The sequence below is a fragment of the Centroberyx affinis genome, unplaced genomic scaffold (genome assembly GCF_046629955.1).
Source record: "Centroberyx affinis isolate AG114_WGS23_722 - 3 ecotype Tasmania unplaced genomic scaffold, CSIRO-AGI_Caff_v1 ptg000771l_1, whole genome shotgun sequence".
Classification (NCBI taxonomy): domain Eukaryota; kingdom Metazoa; phylum Chordata; class Actinopteri; order Beryciformes; family Berycidae; genus Centroberyx; species Centroberyx affinis.
Genome location: NW_027279379.1, coordinates 61,252 through 77,818, shown reverse-complemented (window position 1 = coordinate 77,818; position 16,567 = coordinate 61,252). Strand labels below are relative to the sequence as shown.

The 16,567-nt window shown below is 43.2% G+C and overlaps 1 protein-coding gene across 2 annotated transcripts; it reads left to right on the top strand.

Annotated features, from left to right (window-relative positions):
* The first annotated feature begins 359 nt into the window (after nt 1–359).
* gxylt2 (glucoside xylosyltransferase 2) lies at nt 360–15,544 on the top strand. Of its 2 annotated transcripts, none has more exons than XM_071520129.1 (7): nt 360–732; nt 6,890–7,088; nt 8,098–8,229; nt 9,783–10,034; nt 10,461–10,584; nt 12,538–12,710; nt 14,229–15,544. In XM_071520129.1, exons 1-7 carry the CDS (start codon nt 443–445, stop codon nt 14,403–14,405), a joined length of 1,347 nt encoding a protein of 448 aa, XP_071376230.1. In that variant the 5' UTR covers nt 360–442; the 3' UTR covers nt 14,406–15,544. The 2 variants fall into 2 exon arrangements, with proteins under 2 accessions (XP_071376230.1, XP_071376229.1); XM_071520128.1 differs by having other exon boundaries at nt 8,086–8,229.
* Nucleotides 15,545–16,567: the final 1,023 nt, after the last annotated feature.

Below are 16,567 nucleotides of genomic sequence, written 5' to 3'. Positions count from 1 at the left end.
TTATATTGATACCATAGACGATAAAAAACAAATACCATAATAGTACGATTAGGTCACTATAAACTCACTATTGAGCACGACAGACACAAGACAAGACCATATAAATATTATATAGATACCATAGACTATAAAAACACCATACAGCACCATAATATCCTTATTGAGTAGCGCAGACGCACTATAAAACCGCTACAGGGCTATCGTAGGAATATCATAGCGGGGTTATATTAGCAGAATTACGGTCATGCGCCCCTCCTAAGCCACGCCCCCGCTGTGTAACGCTTCATGGATGGTCAGAGGCTCCTCTCCGCTCTCTATCATCATCTGCAGAAAATGCGAGCGAGGAGCGGCAACAAAATGTCAACTCCGGCTGCTCTCCCCGACCCGCAGACATGAGAGGAGTCCCGCTCGCCTCTTCCCACCGCCGCCACTCGCTCTCACCATGCGGATCCACTGCAAAGTAGTTGCGATCGCCGTGTGCTTCGGAGTTTTCCTACTTTTGTACTTTTTGGGGGGCAACGCCGCGGACGATCCGCTCTTGAAAGAAGTTGCAGAGGAGGAGGAGGAGGATCATAATAACTCTGCCCCGTCGCCCTCGCAGCTCGGACGCGATGTGGCATCAAAGTTTGAGCGAAAATCCCCCGATCGACGCCGGGTTCGTGCGGAGGAGCCTCCCAAGGGACGAAAAGAGGGGAAAGCGATCAATAGAGGAGCCAGCGTGAATGCAAAGAGGTGAGGGGGATTTTTTTTCCCTTCTTCTTCTTTCTCTTTCTTGCACCGTCGCCGTGCAGCCTGGATGAGGGGTTTTCTCCACGCCTCGCACTGTTTCCATTTTGAGCATGAAAGTGCATGTGAAACTACTTGGTGTTTTGCGCTGAATCGCATCTTCCCTGTCGTTCGGAAGTTAAAGAGTGAGTCTCACCAGCGTTCCTTCAGTCTGTCTTTCCACCAGAACACGCTCCTTCCCTCAACCAGCCTATATTGTGCTCAAGGTCGCTTGGCATCACAATAGCCTGATCTGTCAGGGGAGAAGCCAACATGCATGCTGCATCTGCTGGCTGCATGTTATTTCCATGATATTATTAATTTCTCTCAGTGATTGGTCTGTATATCACGCAGATGCAATCACGGGCTGCTCAAATCATCTTATAATGGCTGAAATGTGAGTAGAGAGCATGACTCATTTGATTAGGTGGAAATTGTTGCTAGTGTTTACAGAGGCAACATCAAACAATGACACAACAGCATAATGATGAATAGTATCTTCATCATTTGACCCTTAGTGTTGCTATTGGATATAGGCCTTTCTCTCAGAGCTGTTTTGGCTGTAAAGGGGTAAAGGTCACCTTGAAAGGCATTAATTGCTGTGTAATTAATACAGAATGCAAATGAACCAGAATGGGTTGGGTTACCTATCCAATCATCTCCATCGATGCCGACAAGATATTACTGGTGGTGTTACAGAAGCCTGAAAGCCATCCTGTTGACTCGTTCACTTGTCAAAGTGTGGAAAACAATTTATGAGGGAGTGACAGGCTTGTCAGCTGTGATTTTCCTCTGTGGAGGGTTGGGAGAGAGGCTGCGAAACACACCGCACTCCTGGCAAATCACATTCTGTCACCGCCTCAAAGACAATAAGCAGAGTTTGTCACTTGCTATTTCTGCTCAGGGATGGAAGCATTTTATTACGTCTCCCAGCTTTCTAATTCCAGCCTCCCTCCATGCATCCTCTCTGCTCTTCCTCCTGGGTCGAACGCCGCCGATAACGTAATGGCCAAGATGCGCTGGTGGAGATACTTGCTCCGCCAGCAGGCAATATATATTCTATTTCCAAAGCCAGACTGAGCGTTGGGGGACACTGCTCAGCAGATAAAAGCCATCAAGGCAGTACATTCAGAGAGGACCTTTGTGTCCTCCCAGAATCCACTCTCCTGCGCGTGTGCTCGGTGCTGATAAGGGAGATGGGGTGAAAGGGTCACTGGTGACCGTGGAAAACCACTAACAGGTTTGGCAAACACACAGGACTGACTGCCATTCCGATTAGGGAAAACACACCGGGCGTCTGCCTGCTGCCTCCTAAAAACTTTGCAGCTGGTTGCAATGTATTCCCCATTTTATTGCACGAGCTAAGCGGATGGTTCTTCGGCTTGAGAGTGTAAAAACCAGGGGAAGCTGAGCAGCACTGTGCAGTTTTCAGGTAATAGCTGTACAAACCTCAGCAAAATTAGCCACCACGAATGCCCAGTGAATGAGATTTATAGGGATAATCAGGGGTGTTTCAAATTTAGGGCAAAATCATTTTTGATTTTAAGGGCAGGGATTATGAAACATGCCATGGTTGTCCTAATGACTCCCATTCATTTAGCATGAAACAGGAATGCTCTTTTAAGGGAAGGAACATGCGAAGCACACATCACCAAAAAGTACGTCCCATAGTGTCTTTGTTGTTTTGTTTTTCATACACTGCCTTACACTCCATTCATCTGTAAATCTGAGCAGTGGCCTGATTTCCTGCGCTGCACATTTAATAGACAAACATCCCTGCTTTTCCTCATCATATCATTTCCTCTTGACACATCACACCGCTTCCTGTGTCCAAAAATAGAAGGAAGAGCTCCAGCTGTCCCCCAAACAAACCTTTTTTTTTGCAGCCATGGTATAGGTATAATACAGACCAGAGGCTTTGGAGAAAGAGTTGCAGAAACCAAATTGAGACAAACGTCATAAAACGGTGACGGAGACTAAAGGCCCTTCCAGCCAGGTCTTCACCACTAAGCCTTCCACATTGATCTCTTCGTTTATGAACTTCAGTTTATGTCTCTAATGCAAAACCTTAAAGAAATAACCCCTCTCTCTGCTTTGTCACACTGAATTAAGGCCTGCATCCAGGGGATTAGATGGCTGTTGATACTGCCTGAAACAAATCCCTTGCTCTATCACTTCAAGTACAGTTAAGCTTGCAGTGAAGAAGTCCCTCTCTCTCTCTCTCTCTCTCTCTCTCTCTCTCGCTGTGGCATTATGCATCGCCCGACACAATGCTCGGCTCTGCCAGGAGCTGCTTTTGAAATCTCCCTGCTTGCCTGTGTATCCTGAACCCGGCTGGAGAGAGTTGCTTGTGCGAGCCGCTCGGGGTGCGGGGTGGGGGGTGGGGGAGGGCAGCCCACGTATCTGTCTGGGTTAGATAGGCTAACTCACTTTTAAACTGGTGGGGAGTGAGTCATGGAGGGCGTGGAGGGAGATCTGGCAGGCAAGAAACAAGAAAGACTAGCGTTGGGTCAACTCCAAAACGGGGTTGGAAGGCTGAAGCATAGAGAGAGAGATAAATCATGCAAAAAGTTACAGCTTTTGCACAAAGAATAAAGAGAATGCTCTGCTCTCTTTATCTTTAAAAGGGAAAATGTATGGATTGTTGATGGATTGGTGGATTGAGATTCTGGACCATAAATTAATTTGGATTTGGGTTGTCATCTGATTAGGTTTAGCCTAACATTACTCTGTGTTCCAGTGTTCATTACATTGTTGGATGAATGACTGACTAAATGTCTCCCTCCCTCCCTCTTGCAGCTTTGCCTCTTGTACATATTTCCTTCACTAATGGTCTTCCTTATCTCCCCATCAGGTTCAGTCAGAACATTAACATGAATATTATCCACACGATGTCTTTATCAACTTGTAGCATGGTAACAGTGGAATGATGGTAACTGCCTTTTAAAATGTGGCCACATAACCAATAAACTATGCGTGCAGAATTCCATCAGGTTTAGTTAGCGGCATACAGTCCATCGCCTAATTTGGTTTTGGCTATTCAGCCAGACATAGCGATGATTGCACAACCTCTCATACCCCAATTGTAATGAAAATAGATCATCTGTTTCTGATAACAGACCGAGTCGGTAGGCTTAGACTAAATCAACAATATCATTTCTTGATATTTTTTGGGGCGATCAGAAGTCTCGATGTAATTTGCAGAGATGAATATCCTGTGCTTTGCCATATGTCTTGGCAACTTGATGAAAACGGCCCCACCAGCCATAAATCCATAGTAAGGCATGTGAAAAGAAATGAACGGGAATTAAGAAAGGAAATAGTTTTATGATTTCAGGAACGCTGGGCAATCAGACTGTTTTTTCCTCTGAGGGAGTATCTATAGGTGTGTTATGGTCTGAAATCATATGCCTGTTTTCCAGAAGCCTCTTTGACAAAAGCCAGCAGCCAACTGAATCTGCTCCAAAGAGGAAGAGCATGATGCATGGTAACATGTTCAGGCTGATGGGTTTGATACCCACCAGTGCCAACCATAATGAAAATGTGTGATGTTGTGGAATACTGGCCATACAGATAAGAGTCCACCAAATGGCCCAGTGCCATGCTGACTTTTTAAAGGCATTAAAGGCCATGTTTGGACCAGTTTGAACCCAGGGTGTTCCTGCTGTCGTCATTTCAAGATAACAGTGCATCTTTAAATCTGCTGCTTATTTCTCTCCCTGCATGATTTGAAAGGAAAGGCTTCGGGGCTGTGTAGGCAGAGGGCTCTTCTAATGCTCACTCTGTAGCCTGTAATGAATTCAATCCTTTTGTACCTCTTCTGCGCTCTTTGACTGCTTCCAGATGTGGGGAATATTGCCATAACGCATTACTTCATGCGAACAGTACGTGCTTTATGCAAAACAGGAGTCAGACCTATAACGTTTTTTTGTCATCGTTTCAAGGGCGCTTATTTTGCGAGCCTAAGTGCAACGTAATTACACGTGTATAGGAGGCGCGGGCCGCGGTTTCAAAAGGAAAACGGGAATGCGTGTTGAACAACCTTGACAGAGCGGCGGCCTTTTGAAGCGTGACAGACAGATTTCTCAGCACCTTCCCGTTCGTCCTAATCTGTGCTTCATCATTGTCCCTCAGCCATGCAGAAAACGAAGTGTCACGCTTGGAGACTGCCCTGCAACCCACCTGTCAGATTTCACTCTTCTCCCTCCCCATCGATTTTTTTTTTTTTTTTTTTTTTACAGCAGACTCTTCGCTTCCTTCGGGCTCAGTCGGAGGAAATCCTCGCCTTTCGCCATCACGCACTCCTTTGACAGAAAAGCATTTGCCTTCCACTGTTCTCACAAAACCGGTAGACGCTGATACAAAAGATTCTCTGTTGTTCTTTTCTTTGCAACTGTAACTTGGCAGCCGTCTCGCCCTCCCTATGGCTACGCTAACATTTACGTTTAACATGTGTTATTAAAACCGGGCCCCACGCAGTGTGTGTATGGCGGACAAGCGGATGGTGTTGGCCCCAGCTCCAGGCTCCCCACTGTACAAATGTTTCTCTTTTGTAGTGGGAGAGATTCTGCGCCGCCGAGTCTATTTTAATTCCGCGCCAGCACTGCCTCTGCAGAGAGAGAGACGGAGAGAGAGAGAGAGAATTTTTACATCAGATAAAGGACCTCCTTGTCTTTGAGCATGGGAGAACAAAGCCCAGTGGGAACACACAGAGCTACAGAGGAGGAGAAGTGGTTGTGGTGCGGATGGGGTGGGGGGTGGGGGGGATGGAGGGGGGGAGTGGTGCTGAACACTACAGGAAGGGAGGCAGGGATGTTCTTTGAGGAAAATCTTTGGCCATGCACTATGTCTGTCTGTCTGTCTGTCTCTCTTTCTGTCTGTCTGTCTGTGCTGCGTTTGGAATGCTCCTGCAGCATTGCCCTTGCATGTTTCCTCCATCTCTGTCCCAACAATTCGAGCCACGAATTAATTAACCGAGCCCTTGCCATGTTCCTGAAGTGACACACTGTTCAGCAGTGACGTGTTGAGAGGCGGTGAGCAGAGCTAAAATGTGATGTGAGATATGATCGCTTGCATTTGGTGGAGGGTGGAATAGGGTTAGATCAGCTGGCAGATAGGCCTATACCAGGCCGATATTTGCCTTTTATTAAAAATTGGGAATCAGCCAGTCAGTTTTGTCTACCTCTGATACGATGGATATGATGAAGTTTGCTTTATTAAGTATTTATTGGATAATTGATCGATATTGCACTGCATTGTCTATAGGAAGCCCTTAACCTGAATTCATTCTATTGCAACATTTTGGTTGGGTTCCACACAAGAATGCAAGAATATGTTTGATTATTATTTTAATAATTACCCTGGGTTTCAGGATCTGGTCTAAATGCTGTTTCGTAGGCTTTTCCCACTCTGCTGAGAGTGAAGTTATGGGGGAAAATTTTTGGGCATGAAAGTGGTCAAATGTGAAGGTATTGAGTATCGTCCTCCTGTGGCTTCAGTCCAAAAAATATCAGTTTTGGCTTTCAAAACCTGTGTCGGTCAAACCCTAGGTGGAGATAACAACTTGCAGTTACTCTTGTTTTGTAACTCTAACTGTAAGTATCATTTTTTGTGCCTGTGCTTTTTGGAGTATGTTTTGAAGTCAGTCATTTTTTACTTGAATTGCATCTTACAAACTACAAATGTTGTAGGCCCTCTGTAAGCACTGCACCAGGCACGGGCTAATTTACAAGTGATGAGAGAGGGAAACAAGGTGAAGGAAAGTCAGTGAATGTCAGCAGATCCAGATCCCCTTCCCAGCCCTCACGATGGCCTTGGCCCATTTAGATCTGCTGCTGTGAAAACACATGTTGGTGAAAAAAGAGCAGTACAGAAACAACCGATGTCGATTCATGCTTTGCTTTGTTTATAAACATTATTTATTTATTATTTTAATTAGAAGAACCTATTTTAAATTCTGTCCTCATCCTTTTTACATTGCATGGAAAACATCATATGTAACTATCTTCTTTTAAGTACCTCTACCTTTTACATGAGCTACTTTTTGTGATTCTCAGCAATCAATAATTGAGCAGGATAGTTTGGTACTCTTTCCACCTCTGTCTTTTCTTTCTGCCTTTTCTAGTAAGCTGCGGAGTGATGCGGGCCGCCCCGTGGCCAAGCGCGGCCGGCCTGAGGAGGTCATGCACCTGGCCGTGGTGGCCTGTGGGAATCGTCTGGACGAGACCCTCACCATGGTCAAATCAGCCCTCCTGTTCAGCGTCAAGAAGATCAAGTTTCACATTTTTGCCGAGGACCCCTTGGCCTCGCAGTTTGAAAAGGGGGTAAGCGGTCTCTAGAATGTGTATATTTTACAAAAATGGATTGGATTGCAATTCATTACTGGATGCTATTTGGAAAACCTCTGATTCCTGATTTAATGTAGCACATGTTAAACATTCCTCCTCGCTCTGTAGTAGATGACATCAAGATCAGAGCGGTTCTAACTCTGCCTCTCTGACTCACTCTAGTATGGACATTTGAACCTTTTATCTCAAGGTTGGGGCATAATATATCACCAAGACACTCCGCTTTCCTCCAGTAACACCATGCATCACTTCAAAGTCACCTTTACAGAGGTGCCTGCCGTGATTTTGATTAGTTCTGCCGATAGTGTAACTAACATCAGTCTATTAACCATTACTTCAATTAATGGCTTTAAATCCAAATCATAAATCAGTGTGCTTGCCTTCATATGTCTTTCCATGGTCTATCCATATGAAGAAAATTCCTTGTGTGAGACAGGAATGTGGTAGTCAGGCCAAGATAATGTAGGAGATATGGTAGATATGTACAGTAAAAGCTTATGTCCAGCCACAATGGTGAGAAAGATGGATTGTGTGTGTGTGTGTGTGTGTGTGTGTGTTGGGAGGGGGTTAGAAAGGTTGGCCACAATCTCCTTTGATCTCTCCCCCCTCGTCAGCACAAACCCTGCCAATTGCTTGCATTGCTCTCACTCTCCCCAGGGCCGCACTGTTAAATAATACTGAATAACACTGATGATTATGGAGGGCTTCAGCGCCTAACGGGGAAAAACACAGGCTTTAGTGATACACTGTGGATTTGAAGAGGGTGCCTTCCCTTGTTCAGACTCACTGTAAGAGCATAACTCGGTAATAAAACAACAGCTGGCAGCGTTAGATTCTAGGCGGAACACCACAGCACCACAAGACATGACTTCATTGTTTTTACATGGCCGTCTTCACGAGCCATTTTGTGTTGACAAACCGGTGAGAGACTATTAGAAAATGCTCCTGTGTCTCCGGAGCTAACGGTGTGCAGTTTCACTTGCAGCTGAACCAGTGGCCTCGCTCCGTCGTGGCCAAGTTCCAGTACAGCATCTACCCCATCACCTTCTCTGTGGGCAACGCCGAGGAGTGGAAGAAGCTCTTCAAGCCCTGCGCCGCTCAGAGGCTCTTCCTCCCCGTAAGGCTCTGCAGCACTCATCATTCTCATCATATACATTCATCCATATCATCCATTTTTACTTGTTCTTTTCTTGTCTGTATTCTTCAGTAAATGGCATTTGCTTGGCCTTTATTTCATTCCGATGCATGATTATGATTGCTGTCGCATGGTTATTGATGATTTTTACGCTTACTGTGCGGCATTTACTTAACAAATAAGCAGTCTCCAGAGACTGAATGCAGTAACTTCATCAAGGCAAGGCTGCGTCCGTCCATTGATTTTCTTTTTCTCCTTGCATTCGTTGAAATACCCCCCAGCTTACTTACCATGTAATGAACATATTGCAGGCCAAACAAATCTATACACGTTTTTCTCTTGCTGCAAAGCAATCAATATACATTGAGTATCCACTTTATTAGGTACCTTTTGAGTACTGGGTAGGACTTTTGCTTTGAATTTTGCTTCCAGAACAGTCTGACTTCTTGGAGGTATGATTCAACAAGGTGCTGGAAACTTTCCACAAGAATCTCAGTCCATTCTGACTTGATAGATCCTGTATGTTTTTTTTGCAGCACATTCATGCTGCAAATGTCCCATTCCACCTCTTGGTGTTCTGTTAGTGTGAGACTGAACTAAAGTCACTGTCATGTTCCTGGAACCACCTTGAGAAGATTGCATTATCCTGCTGGAATTATCCATTTGAAAAAGAGCAGGCTGTGGCCATGAAGGGATGCAACTGCTCAGCTACAATGTTTGGATATGTTGTGGTGTTTGACTGATGCTCATTTGGCACTAAGGGGCCTAATGTCTGCCAAGAACATACTCTCCACACCATTACACCACCGTGGAGTCAAATTCTCACCCTGCCTTCAGTATTTAAATTGCAACAGAAGCCAGATTTTGCGGACCAGGCAATGTTTTTCCACTCTTCTGACATCCAGCTTTGGTGATCATGTGCTCACTTCAGCTTCATTTTCTTGTTCTTAGCTTAGAGGAATGGAACCTGGCATGGTCTAATGCTGCTGGAGCCCATCTGCTTCAAGGTTCGGTTCTGAGATGCTCTTCTGCACATTACTGTTGTACCGTTATATGCATTACTGGTAGCCCACCTGATAGCTTGGTCTTACTACTCTCTTCTGGCCTTCTTCATCAACAAGGTGTTTTCCCCACAACAGGACTGCCGCTGACCGGCTGTGTGTCGTTTATTTCACCCTTCTCTGTAAACCACATTCAAAGTCCCTTAAATCATGCGTCTGACAGTCTTAACATTTAGTCAGTCAGTAACGGAACCTCTTGACGCCGTCTGCATGCTTTATAGTTATGCTTTATTTATGTGTGACTCACTGTCTGAAGGAGTGAGCCATTTACATAAACATTGAGGTGTACCTACTATAGCGGATACTGAGTTGGCAGATCTTTTCCCACATAAATATTGTTTGAACCATGCATCAACAAAAGGTTTACCTTGTCACCAGTCTTATTTAGTTTCATCTTTGAACATGCCCATTCCAAGACTTTTGGTGAAGGAATGCGGTTGACGTGTTTTACTAATAACTGTAATTGTGTTCCAGGTCATCCTGAAGGAGGTGGACTCACTCCTCTACGTGGACACTGATGTGCTGTTCCTCCGGCCCATGGATGATATCTGGGCTTTCCTGAAGGCCTTCAACAAGACCCAGCTGGCAGCGATGGCTCCAGAGCACGAGGTCCCCAAGATCGGTTGGTACAGCCGCTTCGCCCGCCACCCTTTCTATGGGGTCACCGGGGTCAACTCTGGGGTCATGCTAATGAACCTCACGCGGATCCGGAAGACACTGTTCAAAGTAAGTGCCACCATGGCGTCATCAACCAAAAAAGAACATTTAGTCATCCTCCTTCAGTTACTCCTTTGTTCGATATTTCTCCACACTCTGCTGAAAGCTGACGGTAACTGTCAGTTTTCTTTTCATCCTGAGGTTTGCACAAGTTTTTTTTTCTTCCATTCCATCTTTGAGGTCACTCTGTCTCAGCAGGCTGAGTGCTGTGAGTGGGCTGTGATTGAAGCTTTCTGATTGCCACGCCAGCATCACAGACGTCTGCCCTCAGAACTCAATTTAGCAGCTCTCCAGCACCCAATACGAGCAGCAAATTGCAACTTGAAGCTGAAATCTAAATGTGCCCCCCTTTGATGATGTGTTTTGGGTTTTTTAAAAAAAGAAAAAGGCTAGACTTCGGGCTGTTGTGAGAAAATGTTCGTGTTGGTGTTTCAGAACAGTATGATCCCCAGCGGTCTGTCGTGGGAGGACCTCCTACATCCCCTCTACCAGAAGTACAAGAACCACATCACCTGGGGGGACCAGGACCTCCTCAACATCATCTTCCACTATAACCCAGGTACAGTCTTTTTCCCCCAAGGTGTATTCATGTCACAATCCACTGATCTACGTTGATCCCAGAGCATGAAATCCATTAGTGTAGCTGCTGCACAGTGCACAGCAATCTCTAAGGACTAACTGTAATTTGTTAACTTAATGAAATGATCATAAATGCTTCAAATAAAATGTGCTAAGTCCATCTCCTTTTTCTGATAAATCTCATTAGGAAAGAACTTTGTGTGTCCCCAGAAAGTCTCACATACTCAGCACAGAGCAATTTCCAGTCTAAATGCTTTGAGATGCATGTATTGACATGGAAGTACCAGCAGTATCACAGCATCAGTAGCTTATATTTTCACATAAACAGTCTTTTTATCGTTATTGGTAAACCAGTCTACTTTATGAGTCTGGATGGGTAAACACAGGAGCCTGTGGCTGTGGGCAGCAGCAGACTGAGTCCCAGCTGCAGTGTCCAGATGTGGGTATTAAGTGCTCAAAGCCATCGGCAGAGCTGGCAGTGCCAGTGTTTGCTTGACAACACGCATTCGCTGGAGCAGGCGCAAAATGTGTGCAAAATGTGGAGTGTGTGCATGTTTGTCTTTCTGTTTATGTGGTGTGCCTTCGAACTCTCAGCCATCTCCATAGAGATACTTCTGTCAATCCATAGCATTTCTCTGATCTCTCCTTTTCCTGCTCAAGGTTAAGGGGATACTTCTGTGGACTTTCATCTCTTTATTGATGGCATTAACAGGGAATCAAATACACCTGCTATTTTGATTCACTTGCTTTTTGAGTAAACATGGCAAAAAATCATCTGTATTTCTGTAATATGCTCATTGCAGCATTTCAACAGACATCATACCTGTCATGGTAAGCGAGTCTGTATTGTGTCGCTGCATTATTTTGTCATTATTATGCATTCAAACACATCATTTGACTTTTTCAGCCTGGAACCCTGGTTTGAGAAATTACGTCTTACACTTGGTCCGGAGCTCATTAAAACTTACTTTCGTCATGACGGGGCCCACAACCTATAATGGTCCTTTTCACATTTTATGTTAATACAATTGCACACATTCACACCCAGGAGCTGCCCACTATAACTACTGCAGGCCATTGAGCTGCTTCATTGGAGCAGTTGGAGGTTGATTGCTTTGCTCAAGGGCACCTTGCAGGATAAAAAGTTAACTTTAAGGTTTTTTCAGGTCAGTTATTTTTTTATAATTTTGGGGCACTTTATCCTTTTTGAGGGACTATGAAACTATGAAATAATATATTTGCATTGCATGTGTGCAAATAAACACTGAATTTGTACCACTAACATTGAACTTCTTTCCCATTGCTGGAAACTCTGTCCCCAACCAGTCCATCTTCCACCCCTTGACTACTGAGTTTTTTTTAGTTTTATGCAGTGGTTTGTGTGGGGACGTCATTTTCTCCTACTGCTGGCTGCATGTTGCCAACATTTTCTACTGCTTCAGGCTGCGTGCTCGGTTGTTTTCTAATCAAAAACTGCTCCATTTTTCTCATCACCACACTAGAAAGAATCCCCCGGTCATAGGAAACACCTACGGTGGCCCACGGGGGACAGTGGTCACATTCACGCATGAATATTTGACAACCCAACGAATAAAATGTGAACTGGTTGAAATGGGGAAAAAAGGGTGCTTCAAATTATCAGGAACATTTTTTGCCTCTTCGTTTTTTATTTGACAGGCATTTTATGAACTTTCAAGGGCGTTTTTGCCCTGAGCACCCATTAATTTCTGAGGAGAGAGAGTTACACATTCATGCTCCCCATCCAGACTTTGCTAGCTGGCCTGGGGAATCAAACTAAGCGATCTTCCAGTCACAAGCCTGCCTCTCAAACTTGTATAGGCCAATGCCCCCCACTGTGCACTGGTGTCACATTAAAAGTGCATGAGAAATGTGGTGTAATAGACTTGTAATGGCGTGTTCCTGTTGTTTCCAGAGTGTCTCTTCACCTTTCCCTGCCAGTGGAACTACAGGCCCGACCACTGTATGTACGGGAGTAATTGTAAAGGGGCAGAAGAAGAGGGGGTGTCCATCCTCCATGGGAACCGTGGGGTGTATCATGACGACAAGCAGCCGGCCTTCAAAGTAGTCTATGATGCAATACATGATGTGAGTAAGCCAGCAGCGTGTATTTGAGTTTCAGAGACCCAATCAGTTATAAATGCATGGCGCCCCCTGTTGAAACACTGCTGCCCCACAACCAGTGCTGGATGGCACACATTACTCAGTAATGTGTTACAGTAAAATAATTCATTTTCCCAAAAACAAGCTGTTTAACAAATTTATATTTTAATATCAGTAATAATATTACAGTTACCAATTAAAAAATAAGTCATTCTTTTTGTTATTACCCCCCTTGAAATATCATATTATAGCTGAATTATGCAAAACATGATTCTCCCCATACCTGATTCATTTTCTTCATAATTCATTATCATCCTCTCAGTTGACACACACACTCACCAAACTAGCTTAGATTAGAAATGGCAGAAAAGTTTACGTTAACTAGGTGAATTATTCCTGCTGCTTTTATTTTATCGAGCAAAAGGATGACGAGAACATTAGACATCAATTTTTGAAGGTAAGCGGGAAGGCAGTCACCAGTTTATAGGTGTAATCCAAAAGCAATATAATGAGTAGTGTAATGTAGTGTAGTGATTACTGTTCCCAAGGAGTAAAAAGCAAAGTATTACTTGTTTTGATTAACAAGCCCAACTCTGCCCACAACTGGCTTTGATTACTTAGTGATTTATTACTGCAATAAGGGAGTCCTTTAGTGTGATTATGAGTATTATGTAGATGCAGTAGGTGCCGCTGAATACTGTCAGCATCACCAAAGTAGCTATAATCACAGTAAAGAAAGCCCTGTTGGATATTATGTCTTTTATACAATGATTACCAATGCATTATGAAATTTCTAGGCATTATTATGCATACTGTCTGAAAAGGTTTCTGCAAAGTACTGTATATGCATGAGAGTAAAAACACTAAATCACTAACTAGCTCTCTGGTTATCACGACTTAACACGGCAACCAGTTCCATCATTAATTATGCATAGCTTCAACCAGCCAGACAGACAGTATGTGACAACCAGACATGAGTTTTACGTTTGTTCTGATACAGTAAAATGTTAGTTTATATTTGCAATTTTTCTAAATGTTGAAGTAAGACAGGTAATTAACACCATAATGGGTTAAGAAAGTTCCAAAAAGCATATTTTCTTTCTCCATATGTGAGTGCTTATACCTAAAATGTAGAGGGTCAAATAAACTCTGCATTGTATCACTCCCTCAGCTCGGAAAACTCAGGAAAAGAGCAGCTTGAATATTTTCTATGTCTTTGCAAATTTTCTGTTCTTGCTTGCATTGAACAATCTGGGTCAATTTTTACATGTGGAATTTTTTTGTCTGGCAGCGGTGTCGGTTCCCTCTGCTTTCCCGAGATAAGCTTCTTAAGGACGAGCCGAGTAGTAATTTATGATTAATGCTAACACCCCCTCCCCCCTCCCGCTGCCAGAATTTGCAAATATAATTTAATGTGGGAAATCTGCCGTTTAAAAAAATAAATAAAGAAATAAATAGCTGCCGTACTACGACTGACACATGGCTGTGTTTTTGCTCCTGCAGTTTCCCTTTCAGGACAACCTGTTCCAGTCGCTGTTCTACCCCATCCAGACCAAGTTCCTGGACACGGTCAACACCCTGTGTGGTCGGATTCCTCAAGTCTTCCTCAAGCAGATAGAAAAGACCATGAGGAATGTATATGAGGCGAAAGTGGTCCGCCACGCCAAACCGCACAAATAACTGCTGGACAAGCGGATGATGGAGAAAGGAAACTCCCTATTTTTCCTGACATCACCACGGACCATGTTGCTGTGGATTATGTGTCGTAGCAGCAGCTGAGGCGACGGCTCGGTGTTTGCCGTCCCTGGAATGGTCTTATGAACATTACGATTCGCTAGTGATGGTATGGGTAACAATCCTATGTGTACAGATATGCATACAGTGCTGGTCAGTGATGCTGTAGAGTAGGTTTGCCTTATTGCCGTCTTACATTGTGCACAACCCGGTTCTGTGCGATGATGAAATGATTGACAATGTGGGGAAGCCAGAGAAAAGCCAGAAAAAAAAGGACTGAATGAATTCTTATATTGTCAAGAATATGGAAAGTATTAGCTCCTCAACTCAAGTAGAGGCTGAAAACAAAATGAAGATTTAAGGCATATTTTAGTCAACCCAGCGTTGCATGAAAGTACGTGCCTCAAAAGGCTTTTTTTTTCCTTTATAAACATGGTTTTAAATAATCCTCTTCTGCCTTTGGGGAGCTATATGTTAAACAAAGTCAATTTGTGGCTTTGGAAAGCTTTACTACTTGAAGTAGTAGTTTAATGAACCACTCCTGTCAAATCATGTGAATGTTTTGCCAACAAATAACTTGAAGTGTGTGCATGTGTGAATGAGAGCAGTTGAGAGCTCTTGGTCTTCTGCAGTTGCCAAATGCCACTGACAGTATTAAATACAGCAAAACAGAACAAACACAGATAGTTGGGTTGCATACAGAATGTTAAAAAGCACTTTCAGACTGATGTGATGAAACTACAATTGAGGACAGGATGATGGATGCTACACTGACAAGTGAATCAAAACCAAAAGTGCTAGCATTTTTAAAAAAAAAGTGAAGTACTACAACTGAGTATGTGCCATATGAATAGTCATGTTATATGCTGCCATGTTTACTATTACAAAAAATGAATGATAGAGACCTATGTGTATGAAAGGGTATCTTTGTTTGCAATATGATGTATGTTATGGTGTGACACATGGGCGGTATGTTTTAACAACATAACAGTCAATGTGGTGCGACGGTCTATATGTATCAAATCATTCAAACTGGAAACTGAAAATGGCTGTACAGTCAACTATATCTGTGTTTCTAAATAAAAAGATGCAATGTATTGAGCCTGTTTCAGCATCATTTACATGTGTATGTATGTATTAATTATGGCGATGGATTTCCCGCTGTACCACAATACCACAAATTAATGAAATATATTGTTCTGAAACATATTGAGACATACCTTGGTGCCTAAATATCATAATTATAGAGTGAGGAAAGGCATGCTTTAGGTACACACTCCCACCCTGCCTGTAGATGCTGCATCTCAACACTGATTTCTATATTTTTTGTTGTTGTTCAATATCTTTGGAGCACATTCATGTTTAGTTTAGATGAACCAATCTAAAATGACCTTTACTGTGATGCTATACTACATTTTCCTGGCCATTTCAGAGCTGAATACAAAGTGCACTTGACTTATGCAAATTTCCTCATATTCTGGAGTAATCTATGTAATCCACTCATGGCTGACAGTGTTCATTTCTTTAAAGTCGATTACTTAAGTTAATTATTTTAAATTGATGCCTTTCAGTAAAAGAAGGCATCTGCTGTATGGGAAGAAAGATAACATTTTGAATGCAACCCTAGCAAGAGTTCAGATCGGGGAAAAAGTCCGCCCAACTTTCTGTTCTCTCCCTCGGGGTTTAAAACAAATTCAGTCCTTCCAATTCAATTTAAGTTTTCTGAAACGCATGACTGGGGCCTTGGGAAAAACAAAAGAGCAAAACCAATATAGCTTAAAGGTAGACTGACATAGATAGAACAACTCAGCAATGCAAAACGTATCTATCTAGAATAAATGTGTAAATCACACGTTCTCACTTTTCTAACTTAATATTTCATTGCTGTATTACAAAATAGCATTGTGCAACTGCAATAGTGTGGTTGCCATTTACTTATAGTTTTCTGTTTTTACAGTGTCCTTGCATTGCAAGGTTTTATAGACAAACATTTGACTAATGGCAGAACAATATTTAACAGGTTACAGCTTCCTCATTTTACTCAAAGGGCAATTTTGTAGTTCTAATCTTGCCTTTCATGAAAAAGCAAAACCTCTAGAGCCTCAATC

Excerpts from the sequence above, each read along its gene's own strand:
- gxylt2 (XM_071520128.1), top strand. The coding sequence starts at position 443 with ATGCGGATCCACTGCAAAGTAGTTGCGATCGCCGTGTGCTTCGGAGTT. Across the intron at positions 7,089-8,085 it reads CCTCGCAGTTTGAAAAGGGG|TTTCACTTGCAGCTGAACCA; the intron begins GTAAGCGGTCTC and ends AACGGTGTGCAG. Across the intron at positions 10,585-12,537 it reads CATCTTCCACTATAACCCAG|AGTGTCTCTTCACCTTTCCC; the intron begins GTACAGTCTTTT and ends TGTTGTTTCCAG.